At 42.8% G+C, this 17,854-nt stretch overlaps 1 protein-coding gene across 3 annotated transcripts in view; it reads left to right on the top strand.

Moving 5' to 3' along the window:
* Nucleotides 1-2,023: 2,023 nt before the first annotated feature.
* The window catches only part of UVSSA (UV stimulated scaffold protein A), a 53,672-nt gene continuing 37,841 nt past the window's right edge, over nt 2,024-17,854 (top strand). For 2 of the 3 annotated variants that reach the window (XM_053387774.1, XM_053387773.1), the window contains exons 1-6: nt 2,024-2,225; nt 3,527-3,857; nt 4,467-4,587; nt 5,128-5,544; nt 6,514-6,623; nt 9,434-9,562. In XM_053387774.1, the coding sequence (XP_053243749.1) occupies nt 2,128-2,225; nt 3,527-3,857; nt 4,467-4,587; nt 5,128-5,544; nt 6,514-6,623; nt 9,434-9,562 (1,206 nt within the window). In that variant the 5' untranslated portion in view covers nt 2,024-2,127. The remainder of the gene's footprint in view (nt 2,226-3,526; nt 3,858-4,466; nt 4,588-5,127; nt 5,545-6,513; nt 6,624-9,433; nt 9,563-17,854) is intronic. The other variant, XM_053387775.1, reaches the window with a different exon arrangement.

Raw genomic sequence — 17,854 nt, 5'->3', positions numbered from 1 at the left:
CCTGAAGGAAAGTGTAGGAGCAGCATGGAGAGTAAGTTGAGAGCAAGCACAATTTATGACATGGCGCAACCTAGTTTATACCCTCCAACATTTCCTTGATGAATATAGATGTTCCCTTCAACATTTCTCCAATGAAAATAGGGACATCCTACCATACCCTCCAAACGTCCTCTGATGAAAATAGGGACGTCCTAAGGAAAAGCGGGGCATTCCGGGATCAAATCAGAAACCGGGATGGATTCTGCAAATCTGGGACTGCCCCTGGAAAATAGGGACACTTGGAAGGCCTGCATCATTATCGATTGTGGGGCATCAGCCTTAGCAGCAGAATTATTGATTGTGGGGTATCAGCTTTAGCAACAGAATTATTGATTAGGGGGCAACAGCCTTAGCAACAGAATTGTGGATTGTGGGGCATCAGCCTTAGCAACAGAAGTATGGATTCTGGGGCAACAGCCTTAGCAACAGAATTATTGATTAGGGGGCATCAGCCTTAGCAACAGAATTATGGATTAGGGGGGCATCAGCCTTAGCAACAGAATTATGGATTGGGGGGCATCAGCCTTAGCAACAGAATTATTGATTGGGGAGCATCAGCCTTAGCAACAGAATTATTGATTGGGGGGCATCAGCCTTAGCAACAGAATTATTGATTGGGGGGCATCAGCCTTAGCAACAGAATTATGGATTATGGGGCATCAGCCTTAGCAACAGAATTATGGATTAGGGGGACATCAGCCTTAGCAATAGAATTATGGATTGTGGGGCATCAGCCTTAGCAACAGAATTATTGATTGGGGGGCATCAACCTTGGCAACAGAATCATGGATTGTGGGGCATCAGCCTTAGAAATAGAATTATTGATTGTGGGACATCAGCCTTGGCAACAGAATTATGGATTGGGGGGCACCAGCCTTAGAAATAGAATTATGGATTGTGGGGCATCAGCCTTAGAAATAGAATTATGAATCGTGGGGCATCAACCTTGGCAACAGAATTATGGATTGTGGGGCAACAGCCTTAGCAATAGAATTATTGATTAGGGGGCATCAACCTTAGAAATAGAATTATGGATTGTGGGGCATCAGCCTTAGAAATAGAATTATGGATTGTGGGGCATCAGCCTTAGAAATAGAATTATGGATCGTGGGGCATCAACCTTAGCAACAGAATTATGAATTGTGGGGCATCAGCCTTAGCAACAGAATTATGGATTGTGGGGCAACAGCCTTAGCAATAGAATTATTGATTAGGGGGCATCAACCTTAGAAATAGAATTATGGATTGTGGGGCATCAGCCTTAGAAATAGAATTATGGATTGTGGGGCATCAGCCTTAGAAATAGAATTATGGATCGTGGGGCATCAACCTTAGCAACAGAATTATGAATTGTGGGGCATCAGCCTTAGCAACAGAATTATTGATTAGGGGGGCATCAGCCGTAGCAACAGAATTGTGGATTGTGGGGCACCAGCCTTAGCAACAGAATTATGGATTAGGGGGGCACCAGCCTTAGCAACAGAATTATCGATTGTGGGGCATCAGCCTTAGCAATAGAATTATGGATTAGGGGGACACCAGCCTTAGCTTCCAACTTCCTGGAACTGGCATTTCTGCAGCAAGGGCAGCCCAAACAGAACGTGCGGCTGTAATGCAGGTTGCCGATAAAGGGACACGACTATCTCCGCCCGGCAACAGCCGCAGCCGGCGAGCCGGGCGAAGCTGAAGTGAAGCCAGCCGGCAGAAGAAGCCCCCCGTCCTTCCCGGCGCTCGCCCTCCAGCAGCCCGGCTGCTTTGAGGCCGCCGCAGCTCGACCGGAGGCGGGGGGAGCCCTTCCCTTCTTCCCTTCCCCTCCGGACTCCTCCCCGCCTTCCTCTCACGGAATCCGCCCCAGCAGCCTGACGAGCCGGGCAGGCGAGCGGAGGGGGCGGGCTCGGCGGGTGGGAGAGGCCGAGGCCTTCCTCCGGCTGCTTCCGCGGCCTGCGTCTCCCAGCGCGGGGAAGCGGCCTCGGGAGGAACGAGGCGCCGGCGACGCCCGCCCCGCAGGGCAGCGGAGAGCCGCGGCTTCGTTTCCTTAGCGAGGCGCCCCTCGCTTCGTCCTCGGACAGCCGCGTTTCCCCTTCAGAAATGGACGGCAAGCTGCCTCAGCTGGTGGAGGAGCTCACGACTTCGGGGGAGCCGCGCCTGGACCCCGCCAAGCTCAAGGAGCTGAAGAAGATGTGCAAGTAGGGACCTCTTAATGTAGACACCCCCCCTTTATTTTATTATTTTATTTTATTTTATTTTATTTTATCTTATATATATATGTGTGTGTGTGTGTGTGTGTGTGTGTGTGTGTGTGTTTATATATATGTATATGTGTGTGTGTGTGTGTGTGTGTGTGTGTATATATATGTGTGTGTGTGTGTGTGTGTAATTTTTATTTATTTTCCCTTTAATAATATACATCCACATCATTATTATCCACTTTACTTCCCTGCCTCTTTAGAGCCTATCGACTTCCTTCCCTCCCTCCTCATGGCTTTCAAAATCAACCTTTACACTCTAATCCTTGCGTTTAGTACCTTTCCCAATTTTAATTGCACTCATTGCAGAATAACTCAGAATTTAAATAAATATAGAATGGTAGGAAAATCCTCATTACAAATCTTCAGGCAACCCCTACTAGCGATGTTAATTGCTTGCAATGGTGAATTGCAATTTACTCCAGTCCTTTTGGAATACTTGATCGTGCTGGTTTTGGATTTTGCCTGTCAGCTTGGCCAGTTCTGCAAAGTCCATCATCTTCATCTGGGAACCTTTCCTTCCTCTTCTTTTTTTCCTTTTTGGATATATTTTTATTAAATTTCCAAAAAGTTCACATCATTCCAATACATTTGTTTTCTTCTTGTCCGCTTCCCATCCCATTTTTCCATGGTGTGTTTTATTCCTTCCCTTTGCTGCCCCTTGTCTCCCTTCTTTTATTATCATCACAATAACGCAACAATCTTTCATCCAGTTCTGTTATTTATGGTTCAAACCCTGCTCGCAAATTCATCATACTGTAATATTTCTTTAAATGGTCCAAAAAGGGCTTCCCTTCTTTCATAAAGCAATCGTCGTTGAGTTCTCTTATTTTAGCTGTTAAATTTGCCAATTCCACATAGTCCTTCTCTTTTCTTATCCATCCTTCTTTGGTGGGAACGTCTTCATCTTTCCGTTTTTGTGCATAAAGAATCCCACCTGCTGTAAAAAGCAAATTTGGGAACCTTTCTTTTAAAAAGAATCTGTTAAAAAGCAAATCTGGGAATCTTTCTTTTAAAAGCAAATGTTTCCCTGGTGGCTGTCCGCTGTTCTTTATATTATTATTTGGAGCGGGGGTGCAATCCTGTGCATGCTTGTTCAGAAGTAAGTTAAGTGTGGAGTAACGATTCGGGAGAATTAGTTTTCTTCTTGTGCTGGGTGTTACTTTAAAAAAAACATAAACTTCACTGTTGACGGTACTATATTTGCTTTCTTGCTAATCATGCTGGTTACTTTTCCAAAGGTCCTCGGATGAGCATATTACTCATGTTTATCACTTGCTGATGACACAGCTGAATCAAGAGCACGCAGAGATACGGCTGTCAGCATTTCAAGTTGTGGATGAACTCTTCACTCGTTCCCATCAGTTTAGGACTTTAATCATTTCAAACTTCCAAGAGTTCTTGGAGCTCACAGTGGAAACAGACTATGATCAGCCACTTCCCCCACCGGTTGAAGTGGCACAAAAGCTAAAAAGAGCTGCTATTAAATCTGTACAGGAGTGGCATGAGAAATATGGAGAGGCCTACAAGAAACTTTCACTAGGATTCCATTTCCTAAAACAGAATAAGAAGGTACTTAAATATTCACTTTCTTGATTGAATGCTTAGTGGCTTTATACAAATAAAGTGTTGGAAATGTTTAGTTCATTGCTAGCGGACGTAAATATATTAAATGTGAACAAAAAATATATGGTTCTTTATACATAAGTAGACGAAAGACCCATATTATATTACTTTAAAGTGCTGCTGCACATAGACTGCTTGGTAATACTAAAATACTTATTATTTAACAAAGACGAAACTGAAAAATGAATTTCCTGCATCAGATGTGTGTTTCTACTGAAAGTTTGCATCGTTTAAGTATTTGAAACAAAAAAGGTAAGTATTCTTAAACCGGAATGGCTTAAGAAAATCTGTGTGCCTTCCCATGCACATAGAACACAATCTGTATTAGTATCACCTTGTGCTACTAGTAAGGACTTGCTGTGAGATTTGCCCTAAGCTGCTGAGAAGAAGCTTTTATTGTTAGCTCAAAAACAGAGGCTTTAGAAATATCTGAAAGTATTATTTTGTGCAGTCTGTTCCTTTCAGATGTTGACCACCGAAGAAAATTTGTCTTGACATGCACGATACGTTTTCAGCAACGGCAAAAATAATAAAATATATTCTACAATTCTGTAGGTAGATTTTCAAGATACAAATGCCAGAACTCTAGCAGAAAGGAAGAGAGATGAAGAGAAGCAAAAAAGGTTGGATAATATTTACAAAGAAAAAGCCAAAAAAGCTGAGAGGGAAATGGCAGGTGAGTGGGGTTTAGTGCCTTAATGGGTGGTTCATTAGTCCTAATTTCATTTGAAGATGTCAATACAGTCGTACCTTGGAAGTCGAACGCAATCCATTCCGGAAGTCTGTTCGACTTCCAAAATGTTCAGGAACCAAGGTGCGGCTTCTGATTGGCTGCAGGAAGCACAAACTGGAACAATCACTTCCAGGTTTGTGGTGTTCGGGAGCCAAAATGTTCGTCTCGCAAGGCGTTCGACTTTCGAGGTTCGACTGTACTAGTAATTTTAATAAGGAAAGTAGTTATTTATTTATATTATTATTATGTATTAAATTGGTATATCGCCCTTCATCCGTAGATATCAGGGCGGTTCACTTAATAAAAATACAAGATAAAAAACAATACATATGAAAACATTTATAGCGTTATGAAAGAGTTTCATAGGCAAAAAGTAGACTAAACTCTGTCCAAAAATAACTTCTGTGGGAACAAACTTATTTTGGTGTATGTGATATTTCTGTATTTTTATGGCAGTATTTTAAAACTACCACCACTTGACAGATATGTCACAAGAAATCGAAGCTGTGCTGACTGAGATGGAGAATTGTTTTCAGCTTCTGATGCCAGATCCCTTTGACTTCATGGCAAATGACACTGAAACAGTCAATTGGAGGACGGCTGAACTGGACAAAACTGTTTCCTGCTCTTTTGTGGAGAGGGCAGCTCAACAGGCACATTTCCTTGACGATAATGAGCAGCCTTGCTGCAGCAAGGACCTTCCTTCCATCTCTCTGGTTCCGAAAGCTGGTAACAAAAAAGACTTGAATAGCGAAATGGAGGAGAATGGAGGCACGGAAGACTCTTTAAATTCTGAATTGACTTCTGCTGCTGCCAGTGGAGAAGATGACTATGCCACCTTTGTTCGGAGCCATGGTCTTGGATCTCATAAATACAGTCTCAATCTTGAAATAGCCACAGGTATAGGGATTCTTTGGAACGTAATCATTAATTACAATGCTTTTAATTACAGGTTAAATGATCATCGTCACTGATCAGCTAATAACCAAGTATTTAGAATCTGTTATAAGTACAGTCATACCTTGGGTTGAAGTAGCTTCAAGTTAAGCATTTTTGGGTTGCGCTCCGCGGCGACCCGGAAGTAACAGAGCGCGTTTCGCCACTTGCTCATGTGCAGATGCTCAAAGTGACGTCCTTCGTGGAAATGCGACATGCTCAGATGCGCAGTCGCGTGTTACGTTTACTTCAGGATGCGAACGGGGCTCCAGAACGGATCCCGTTCGTATCCAGAGGTACCACTGCATGTTGCCATTCCTGGGTGGAAAATATATTTCTCCTGGCCTGCTTTCCTCTGACTGTTGATTTTTGCGAGTAGGGCTTGAAAAAAAGGTTGGAAGTCACAGATTTCAAATTAAGACCTATCAAGAAATCCTCCGGCCTTTTTTCTACTGTTTTTCAGTATCTTATTTCAAGTGTCTAGTCATAGCAGAATAGGTCATAGCATAGCACCATAGCATGAGTGTCTACTTCGTATTGCTTTTTTAAAAAATATCTGCTGCTGTTTTCTTTGTTGTTTTTTGTTGTTTACTGTACTTTGTACATTGCCTTGAGAAATGTGTGGAAGGTGATGTATTAGTATTACTAATAGTTATTTAAGCGTCTAGTTACTCACCAAACTCTTGTGGTGGCAGCTACTGAATTATAAAACCAGATTGGTGGGAGGAGAGATTGTGTGGAGAAATATCCTATTGCTTTTAGGCAAACCTACTAAGTTGGAGGCTGCTAAGAGAAGAGAACCATGTATGCCACCTTGAGGTTAGAGGATAGGTGAGATATAAATGTAATAAATAAGTAAATAAATTAATACTGTACCAAAACATTCTGTGAATCTGATATGCATTTGCTCATTGTCTGTTTTTCCCCTGCTAGATGTGAAATTGCAGGAGAATGAAGACAATACAGCTATAATAAATAATGCTACGGACGCTTATAAGCTCATCAGAAACAAATTCATGCCTTCTGTACAGTCTTGGATTCAGGTAAGGAAAAACTCTTCCATTGAGAATTAAAAAAAATTCTGTATTTTGTTTATTCTCTGTGTGTCAAAATGCTAATATGCTCATGTGGTACCGTATTTTTCGCTCTATAGGACGCACCTTTTCCCCTCCAAAAATGAAGGGGAAATGTGTGTGCGTCCTATGGAGCGAATGCAGGCTCCTTGGCTTCGCGGCGATGCGCCTGTCCTGGAAGCCGGAGGAGGAACAGAAGGGTCTCCTTCTGTTCTTCTCCAGCTTCACTGAAGGGCGCTGCACCTTCTCACTCTCTGCGCAGCGCCTCTCCTGTGAAGGAGAGGCGCTGCGCAGAGAGAGAGAGAAGGCGCAGCGCCCCATGAGCAACGCGCCTATCAAGCGAAGCCGGAGGAGGAACAGAAGGGTCTCCTGTTCCTCCTCCCGCTTCGCAGCGACACGCCTGTCCAGCGAAGCCGGAGGAGGAACAGAAGGGTCTCCTTCTGTTCTTCTCCAGCTTCGCTGAAGGGCGCTGCCCCTTCTCCCTCTCTGTGCAGCACCTCTCCTGTGAAGGAGGGGCGCTGCGCAGAGAGAGAGAAGGCGCAGTGCCCCTTCAGCGACGCGTCTGTCCTGGCTTCTGCTTTAGCCCTGTGCAGCCTCTTTGGGCAGGGGGAGCCTTCATCCCGCTGCCCTGAAGAGGCTTGGTGCGGTTACCCCACAAGCCAGAACAGCCACACGGTATCCCAGAAGCCAGATCCCTCTTGCTGGCTTCTGGGGTTCAGAATAATTTTTTCTTGTTTTCCGCCTCCCAAAACTAGGTGCGCCCTATGGTCCGGTGCGCCCTATGGTGCGAAAAATACGGTATTTTAGTTCCCCTGGGCTCTACACTAACTTCGGCATTCTTGAATTGAAAGCACAATTAGCATTGTTTTTTGTGAACTTTGGAGCCTTGCAAACTTATACTGATGTTTTATTTCTGAGCTGTGTTCAGTATTTGAGGGAGGTGTCACACATTCCTTTATTTCCATCTCCTCTGATTTCAACCAAAACTTTCATAATCTCACGCTTTAAAAAGCTTTCATAAATTTCTATTCAAAAAGTTAACCCAGTGGAGAGAAGATTCTGTGTGTGTGCTTTCTTAATGGTGCAGTCAGCGTTATAGTTTCACTGACAAGTACAGTAACGCTAGTTAAGGCAGAAAATGGACATTTATTGTACTCCTTGGTACTAGGATCTTAATCAGATGCAACAGGAAAATCTAGCCAGTCATTGTTCTTTTGGATTGGGAAAAGTGAGCACTGGTGGTAAGACAGAGTTACTTGGCCCCTACTTTGTTGTATTTTGATTGAAGAGAATAGGGTTTGGGTGGTTTCCAGGATGCTTGTAATATAGTTAATCTTAGGTAAGCCTTTCCTTTCTAGAAATTCTTGATATCAGAATACAGTGGTACCTTGGGTTACATACGCTTCAGGTTACATACGCTTCAGGTTACGGACTCCGCTAACCCAGAAGTAGTGCTTCAGGTTAAGAACTTTGCTTCAGGATGAGAACAGAAATCGTGCTCCAGCGGCGTGGCGGCAGCAGGAGGCCCCGTTAGCTAAAGTGGTGCTTCAGGTTAAGAACAGTTTCAGGTTAAGAATGGACCTCCGGAACGAATTAAGTACTTAACCCGAGGTACCACTGTACTTCTGCTTTGGAAATTGCTGTTGGAGGACTGGCATTACATAGAATCAGAACTGCAGCGTTGGAAGGGACCTCAGGGGTCATTTAGTCAACCCCCGGCAATCCAAGAATCCCAACTAGAGCATAGATGACATATGGCCATCTAACCTCTGCATAAAAAACCTCCAATGAAGGAGAATACACAACCTCTTGTGGGAGTCTGCTCCACTGGTGAACAGCTCTTACTGTCATAAAGTACTTCCTAATGTTTAACTGGAATCTCATTTCTTGTAACTTGAAGACATAGGTTTGCTTTTTCATCTGCAGCACTTTGAAGGTGGCTGTTATATCACATCTCAGTCTCCTCTTCTGCAGCAACTTCCTCAACCTTTCCTCATAAGACTTAGTTTCCAGACCCTTTATCATCTTGATCACTCTCTTCTGCACATGTTCAAACTTGTCAATATCCTTCCTAAATTGTGGTGCCCAGCACTGGACACATGACTCCAGGTGTGGTTTGACCAAAGCAGAATAGAGTGGTACTATTACTTCCCTTGACCTGGACACTAGACTTCTGTTGATGCAGCCTAGAATAGCATTAGCTTTCCCCCTGCTGCATCACACTGTTGACTTACGTTCAGCTTGTGGTCTATTAAGACCCCTAGATCCTTTTCACATGTACTACTGGCAAACCAGGTGTCCCCCATCCTATATTTCTGCAGCTGGTTCTTCCTGCCTAAGTGCAGAGCCTTACATTTGTCCCTACTGAAATTCATTTTGTGAGTTTGGGCCCAGTTCTCCAATCAGCTAAGGTCATCTTGAATCCCAGTTCTGTCTTCTGCAGCGTTAGCTACCCCTCCCAGTTAGGAGTCATCTGCACATTTAATGAGCATCCTGCCAATATCTTCATCTAAAATCACAACATTATAAGCAACCAGATCCTACCCCCCACATTATTTACCATCTCATCTAATAAATGTATTTCCCTAATATGAGTTTGGTGGTGGCTACCTTTACTTTTTATTAACCAGCGGTGTGTGAAGCTGAATGGCACACAAATTAAATGTGCATAAGTTGCGAGTTATCTGTATTACAAATTCCCATGGCATGCCAAATGTGCATGAAATTTTGGCATGTATGTGAATGCCAAGTCAGCTAATGTTGCGGTTTTTATTTTATAGTTGTTCACAAGGGCTGGAATAAATGATGAACATCTAAGACAAGCCATTGATCTTAAAAACAAATTGGAGCGTGCCACAGAGAAATGTAAGGAAATGAATATTGGTTTTAAAGACAGGAAGATGACAATGGTGAGTTAAGTTAAATATTTCTGGTATAGTTTGAGGAATACGTGACCTGAATTTAGAACATAATGTCACAATATGGCCTCAATATGGCATATCGTAGTCTTGTATATATACCTTGGTTATGGGGGGGGGGTTCGTTTCTAGAGACCAGGATCTTTCATTGTCTTGAACTGTTTGTAACTCATGCCAGAATCACGCTGCAATAAAAGGTGGGGTTATAAATTTAACATGCAAATCGTTTTTTAAAATCTCTTTAAACTTTTCATAAAACTTAATATCTTTGAACCTGCTTTGTATTAATTATCTGGATTTCTCTCTGAGCTTCATAGTTTGCTGTGTCTTTAGATAGCAGAGCATTTATATACTGAACAATATATACTGAACACAGAGCAATATATACTGAACACAGTGGTAACTGAGATGGGGTGAGAGATTGCTGTAGAAAAATCAAAGTGGTCTCATCTTTTTATCAAATTGCTTTTCTTGGGGTAACTGATTTCACTTGTCCCCTAAAGCCGCTGTATTGGGTAATTTCACATATCATAAAATCAGCTATGCATTAGTCCTAGTCAACACGCAGTATAGTTAGTCTTTTAGTGAAGGGTTTCCCATAGTGTGAACTCTTAAAGAATAATGTTCCATGATTATTAAAACTACATTTTAATAACTTCTACTTTTGCTTCCACATTTTTGTACCCACACTCTACCTGTCATTATATGAGAGGCCGCAATGCCTAAAGAGGGCTATGGTCAGCCAATTTAGGACCAATTGAGCTTGGTCCTAAAATTGAGGAGCCGTTGACACACTAGTCCTCTATGTCTCAAATAAATTTGAAGTCACTTCTGAGTAACACAGATTAGACAGGGCGTAGGAAAGGAGAGCCTATGCGCTTACATCTTGAACATGTGGGTATGGGGTGGGTGGGTTTGAGGCCAGTAGCTCCAGTCCTATTTCCCTCTTCCCACCTGTTTGGTATACGCATAGAGAGGTACTGTGTAAAGGTAAAGGGACCCCTGACCATTAGGTCCAATCGTGACCGACTCTGGGGTTGCGGCGCTCATCTCGCTTTATTGGCTGAGGGAGCCGGCATACAGCTTCCGGGTCATGTGGCCAGCATGCCTAAGCCGCTTCTGGTGAACCAGAGCAGCGCACAGAAACGCCATTTACCTTCCTGCTGGAGCGGTACCTATTTATCTACTTGCACTTTGAGGTGCTTTCAAACTGCTAGGTTGGCAGGAGCTGGGACTGAGCAACGGGAGCTCACCCCATCACAGGGATTCGAACCACCAACCGTCTGATCAGCAAGTCTAAGAAAATATAGAAAGCACTAAGTTCTCACTGACTTATGAAAGAAGTTATGATCTACCCAAAAAATGTTCAGGCATTTGAGTCTCCAGCAAAAGGGAATTCGACTGAGGAACCCCTCTTCACATGCAGGGCAATACTACTATTTGTTCACTGCAAGAAACTGCAGAATGAAGGGGTGCAGTTATGATAGTGGCGGAAACAGAACGCATGTGATGGTGGATCATTCTTGCCATCAGTTGTCCGTACAGTGATGCCACAGAGATCTTTATACGAACACAGTTGACAAGTCCGTATGTTGTAAACAGAGCACTAAGTTCAGGATTCACAAAGGTCTCGATAATAATAATAATAATAATAATAATAATAATAATAATAATAATTTATTACTTCTACCCCGCCCATCTGGCCGGCCCTCCCCAGGCACTCTGGGCGGTAAAATGTCATGGCAGATGAAGCAATGCTCATAATTATAGGTTGTCAATTTGGGCCCTATGCTAAGCCATGGTTAAATTTTCTTAACCATTATCTGTTGAAATGTCGGAATTGAACCTTACCTGTCTTTTTAAATTGGCACTGCATATGCCAAAACTGTGTTGGCTCTAGGCCCTTAGACGTATATACAATAAGATTCTGCAAAGGATGATCAGGTCAGGCCAGCACAAGATTTCAAGTTTCTATCTGGGCATATGTGAACACTGGCATAGCACTTGAATTCATATCCTCTTTTAGTGAAAATAAATATTAGCATTTGCTGAGAGCTGTATTTTTGAAGATGTTTTAAATTAGACTTGAATCCTTCCCCCACCCCAAAGCTACATTGTGCTTTTTTCTCCCTCTCAATTTTTCTGGAAACTGGATTTTTGTTTTCGTTTGCTTCTAAGGCTGTGATTCAGAGCACACCTAATTTGGCAGTAGATCCTGTTGAAATCAATGCAACTTCTATCTGAATATTTTTTAGGTTGAAGATGTAGCTAAAATTATTTCAGGTGGCCAGTAGAGGGAGCACATCCAGCATGCTGGGAGCTGCTTCTGTCCACATGATTTGAATGTGTTTGTGGTGAATAGAATATTATAGCTCCCATCAATATTTAAATTGGAAATGCACTCATTTATAGACAGTAGCTTAAATTAGCCGTTCTTAACTAATGTTTTTATCTGTATGTATGGCATGAATCTTTCCCCAAAGATCTTCATAAGGCTAAAGTGTTAAATGCAAAATATATCATAAAGTAAAGGTAAAGGGACCCCTGACCAGTGGCGTAGCGTGGGGGGTGCAGGGGGGGCCGGCCGCACCGGCCGCAACATCTGGGGGTTAGGGTCAGGGGGCGCAAATCCACGGGTTAGGGGTGCAAATTACTTGCCTTGCCCTGGGTTCTGACAACCCACGCTACGCCACTGCCCCTGACCATTAGGTCCAGTCATGACCGACTCTGGGGTTGCGGCGCTCATCTCGCTTTATTGGCCGAGGGAGCTGGCGTACAGCTTCCCAGTCATGTGGCCAGCATGACTAGGCCGCTTGTGGCGAACCAGAGCAGCGCACGGAAACACTGTTTACCTTCCTGCCGGAGCAGTACCTATTTATCTACTTGCACTTTGAGGTGCTTTCGAACTGCTAGGTTGGCAGGAGCAGGGACCGAGCAACGGGAGCTCACCCCGTCGTGGGGATTCGAACCGCCGACCTTCCGATCGGCAAGCCCTAGGCTCTGTGGTTTAACCCACCCGCGTCCTCAAAATATCTCATAACTGCCTAGTATTTTTTACCTGTGCTACATTTCTCGGTAGTTATGCTTACTTGTCATCTAATTCATTTCCAGTGCTTAAAAACACAAAAGAAATCGGCTTTTGTAGCTTAAAATAAAAATAGCAGTATTTCTCTTCCCCTGCTTTAGTTTTATGAAGGATATTGTTAAGAGTAATCTTCTTATCAAAAATTGCGTTGTGAAGCATTGATAATCCACAAATTCTGTAAATAAGAGCTGAAGAATAGTTTACAAATGAAGGCACACATAAAAAGCTGTCACATGGAACTGACCTGGTGAACACATAATGTTAAACATGTGGTGGGTTCATCCAAAAAAAACCATATGCAGAAGCTTCCCCCCCCCCCCCCGGTGCTGACTGTAATAATTGTTATTGTTATTTAAATTTATATACCACCCTTCATCAAAAGATCTCAGGGTGGTTCTCAGAATAAAATGCAACATAAAAACACAAGTAAATAATTAAAACAAAGCAATGACCCCCCCCCCCAATCTTCCCACAGCCTCATTTAAAAGACTGTAGAATATTAATCTGCCAATTGGCAGAAGCAGAAGATTTGTTTCATCTGGCAAGCTGATATTCAGTAGAGCGGGATGTTGAATTCCACCCATGGTTTATTACCTATAGTTTATTAAACTATGTTTTAAAGTTACATGACAGATCTGCAAAGAAATGCATATTTTTACATTTCCCCTCCATATCCACTCACATATGTAGTATAAACTTAGGGGAAATGGCAACTTTTTCCCTGGTCAAGGTATCGATTAATGTTCATTTGACCAAAGTGGTTTCTGTTGGTTTAGTACATAAAAGGAGTGCCACCTATTTTCTGTGAACTCTCGGCGTAACATAGGCTATAACATGAGAATTTCAGGGTTCTTGGGCAGCTGACTTTGGGGTGATCTCTAAATTTCAAAGATGCTTTCAGTGCAGGTGTGGCTAGTCCAGCTGTCCTCATCAGTCCCAGCAAAGGTAGAGCAAGGTAAAGGGTGAACCAATGAGACGTCTCTTCTTCCCGCTCCTGTGTAATGTGCAAACTGGCTCTAAGGAACATTGGCAGTCTTAGTACAGTACAGGTCAGAAATAAGATGGTACAAGAATGAGTGCAATCAGGGGTGGAAATGAGATTAAAAGGCATTTTGATACAGCATAAATAAACTTTTGTCTCTTTTCCTAATTAAATATATATTGTGGTAGATGCTGCATAGAAGGGGGATTGTCTAGGGGTGATTAGAGATGAGGTTGTGTTACTTAATAATTTGGCAAAGGTATATCCCTTAATAGTTACCCCTCACTTATTTTGTAATACTTATGCTAGCATATTGCATCAGGTACAGCAGAGGAATAATAGCATTATTATAATTCCCAGAGAAAAAAATGGTCTTTTTGTTTATCTTTTGTAAGATGCTTTGAATATTGCTTTTATAGGCTTGTTTTCTGTTATATGCTCAAAATAAGTGGTTCTATTATTCTATTAAAATCTGGCTTGCTAGATTGCAGATCAGGCTTTTTATCATTGCTATGGAATTATTATTATTATTATTATTATTAATATACCACCTCTTCTTCCAAGGAGCTCAAGGTGGTTCTCCTCCCCATTTCATCCCTTAAACAATCCTGTGAGGTAGGTTAGGCTAAGAGATGGTGACTGGCCCAAGGTCACCCGGTGAGTTTCATGGCTGAAGGGGGATTTGAACCCTGGTCTCCCAGGTCCTAGTCCAACACACTAACTATTATGCCACCCTGACTCTAGAATGGCCAGGTGAAATATAATTTCACTGCTATGTAGCTGCATTGAATCACATAGGGGTATTTGGTTAGTAAGTACAGTGGTACCTCGGGTTAAGTACTTAATTCGTTCTGGAGGTCCGTTCTTAACCGGAAACTGTTCTTAACCTGAAGCACCACTTTAGCTAATGGGGCCACGCCGCTGGAGCCCCATTTCTGTTCTTATCCTGAAGCAAAGTTCTTAACCTGAAGCACTATTTCTGGGTTAGCGGAGTCTGTAACCTGAAGCGTATGTAACCTGAAGCGTGTGTAACCCGAGGTAGCATTGTAATACTCGCCTACATCCATACTGGAAAGAGGTTTAAGATGTTCTGAGCATAAAAGCTTTTCCTTGGAAGAAAGCGTGGCACAGCTAAATAGATGCATGAAGGTGGCATTCTGCCCAGGTTTGTAGTTCCTAAGAAGCATCTGTCGTCAAAGCTTGTCTAAGCGCTTGGCAAGTTTAGACTGTCTGTATGTGTGGGTACCTTCCTCTGAAGCCTGTGCTTTGGGCTGTGTTGTATCAGTGAACTAGAATGATTTGTCTGCTTGGAGCACATCATGGCTTGTATTTCACAGGTGAATAATTGCGTCATGTGGATGGGTTTGCATTTGTGGTAGAGGATGGTTCTAGGTGTTCGTTTCCGTGAACTGGTTGTGTGGTTTTGCTGACATTCTCCACCCATTTTTCACGTAGCATGCTACCTCTGAAGGGTCAGAGGTCATAGGAAGGGCCAGAGCAGATAGCTCTGTGGGGCTCTGCTGGGCTCTTGGCTCCAGAGGGGCTAGCCTTAGTTTGACTCTTAAGCTAGTGGTGCACAGCATTTAATAATGCGGCAAGAGGAAAACAAGGGGTGGTCTTCCCTCATTCTCCAGAGAAAGGGGGCAGCAGGCAAAAGCTGTTTAATCCAAAACAATAAGCCTTGGCTATAAAAGAACTTGGAGTTACAGTGGCAGTGTCCACTAGAGGGTAGGCAAAGTCAAGAAAACTAAAGCAATTTTTTAAAAAAAAATTCAAAGGGGGAGGAATGGAAGTTTCTTCATTCCTAGGTTAGAGTCTTGTTCCCACTGCCCTTTTGCCTTGTGGTCTTGATCTCTTTCCCAAAGGAGGGAGATTTGCATCTTGGTGCCATCTCAGTCCGTAGCTTTCTGGGGCTGATGACTTTCCTCGTTGCTTGGGTCGCTGCTGAAACCTGTTTCTCTCTACCTAACAGTCTCTAGAAGCTCCTCCTCTGTGAAGGAAACAGGTTCATTTTGACTGCCCCCCCTTCCTTTTTCTTTTGGCTGCAGGTGGTTTTTCTTCAGTGAGGAGAGTGTTGGCCCAGGGAGGAGTTGCCATCTTGGGCAACCTGAATCAAGTTGGGTGGATGGGAGAACTTACAGTACCCCATTACACTGCTCAACTTCGCGGTCCATTTTAGGGAAATAATATTCAGGGTGCAGATCATAGCCCTAACTGCCTTTTACAGCAGATGATTCCCACTGCAGCCTACTTTTAAAGAAAATTAGCAAGATGCTTGTCTCTGTGATGGATAGATTAAAGAAACAGTCCAGGTATGTTCTCAATAGAGACCACCCTTCTTTCCCTGTTAGAGATGAGGGGAGCGATCTTGCCTGTGGTGTCCTCAACTGCTACACTTTTTCTCATAGGAGTAAACAGCAGGGGTTGACTATGGGAATAATTTAAAGTACATTATAGAGGTCCCAACATTCCTATCCTCCTTCTAGCTCAGATCTCAAAACCAGCCTCTTGTCTGTTTCACATTAACCAAAGTTGCCTGCATTCCAGTTCTGGGCAGTCTTTTCTTTCTGACATAAACGATGTTGTTGGTAATTAAAGCTTGCCATATCAAAACACTTATGCAACATAACATGCCTAGGGAAATAATTAGGCGCAGCAACATTTGTGTGAAACAAAATTTCAGGATGTTGCTTAAACATCTTGCTCATCTCAACATGTGTATAGGTGGGTCACTTTTTGCTGGATTGTGCCCGGTCTTCCATGCTAGTCCTACTCAAAATAGACCTATTGAAATTAATGGGCATGACTGACTTAGGTTCATTAATTTCAGTGGGCCTACTCTTGAGTAGAACTTAATTGGATACAACCTCATTTTTCCTGGTTATATGGATGATCAAGAAAGTTATGTTTTTTTGTCTGATAAAAATTAGAACCCCACCATAGAACTAACTCATAGCAAAATGGAGGAGGAGTAACAATACTTTCTAGTGCTTTGTATTTAAGCAAGGTAGTGCATAAAATACTCCTTTATCTCAGTAAGCAATAAAATTGTTCCCAACAGGATCTTGTTGGACAAATTTGGAGCTACTTAATAGGCTTAATAGGGAAGGAAAGGGAAGGGGAAAGGGAAATACCGTCGTACCTCTGCTTATGTAGCCCTCCGGTTACGTAAACTTCAGGATACGTAAGCAGCAAACCCAGAAGTATATTTCCGGGTTTTTGCCACACGCGCATGTGCAGAAGCGCTCTACTACCGTGTGCGCAGAAGCGGTCTCTCCGGTTGCGAAAACCTCAGGATCCGGCTGGATGTCCGGAACGGATCCCACCCACAACCGGAGGTACCACTGTAATGGTCAGACACTGATTGCCCATCGAGAGGAACAAGCTCTAGTACCATAAAGCCGGCCTGGAAGTTCTGCCACCATCACCACCCTTCTCCATACATTGTTGATATATACTACAGGCAACAACAGATATATCCGCCTCCAATTGATGCACGACTGCATACGTGTGCATCGCAGCAACTTGGAAGTGGCCGGAAAAGGAGGTGGAACCAGCTTATGGGTGTTTCGCTCTTGTGCGCGATGACCTGGAATGCAACCCAGGTGCAAATTGCCTGTGCAGATAAAGAGCTCTTTAAGAGAGCAGTCTTTTAATTTTGTACAAGAAAAGCAGCATACAAATACAGTAAGTAGTATTCTGAATTCACAGTGAATTCCTAGCCCAGTGTTTTACTGCAGTTTTAAGAAAGAAAAGCAAATTGTTTACAGATTGGTTAATGTGACATTTACATTTATGATTTAACAGGTGTAGAAGTTGTAAAAATCTCATTTCCAGTAAGGTACCTTGTTTTGCCCTATATTGTCAGTCATTCCAAAAGGCTTTTATACTCTGCTAATGAACACTACGTGATTTGGTTACACAAATTGTAGTTTTCCTTCATTTAAGATGACTTGACTATATTTTACATCATGGCTGAATTCAAAATGCATTCACATAAAGTTGCCCATATAAATTGGTTCCACTGCAGTAAGTATTAATTCCTTGGCAAAAAAAATGCTCTCTCCTCTTGGAAAAAATATTTAGTTGACTGTGAGTAGATGCACATGAAATATTGGTAGGTGGAATAATTTGCAAGATCTTCCAGTGAGGGTATTAGCATATAAATAGCAGATGCAATGATGACCATCACAGCTGAGTACATTTAATTTTTAGT

Source organism: Podarcis raffonei, chromosome 5 (assembly GCF_027172205.1).
Source record: "Podarcis raffonei isolate rPodRaf1 chromosome 5, rPodRaf1.pri, whole genome shotgun sequence".
Taxonomy (NCBI): Eukaryota; Metazoa; Chordata; class Lepidosauria; order Squamata; family Lacertidae; genus Podarcis; species Podarcis raffonei.
This window is presented reverse-complemented; position numbering and strand designations above follow the sequence as displayed.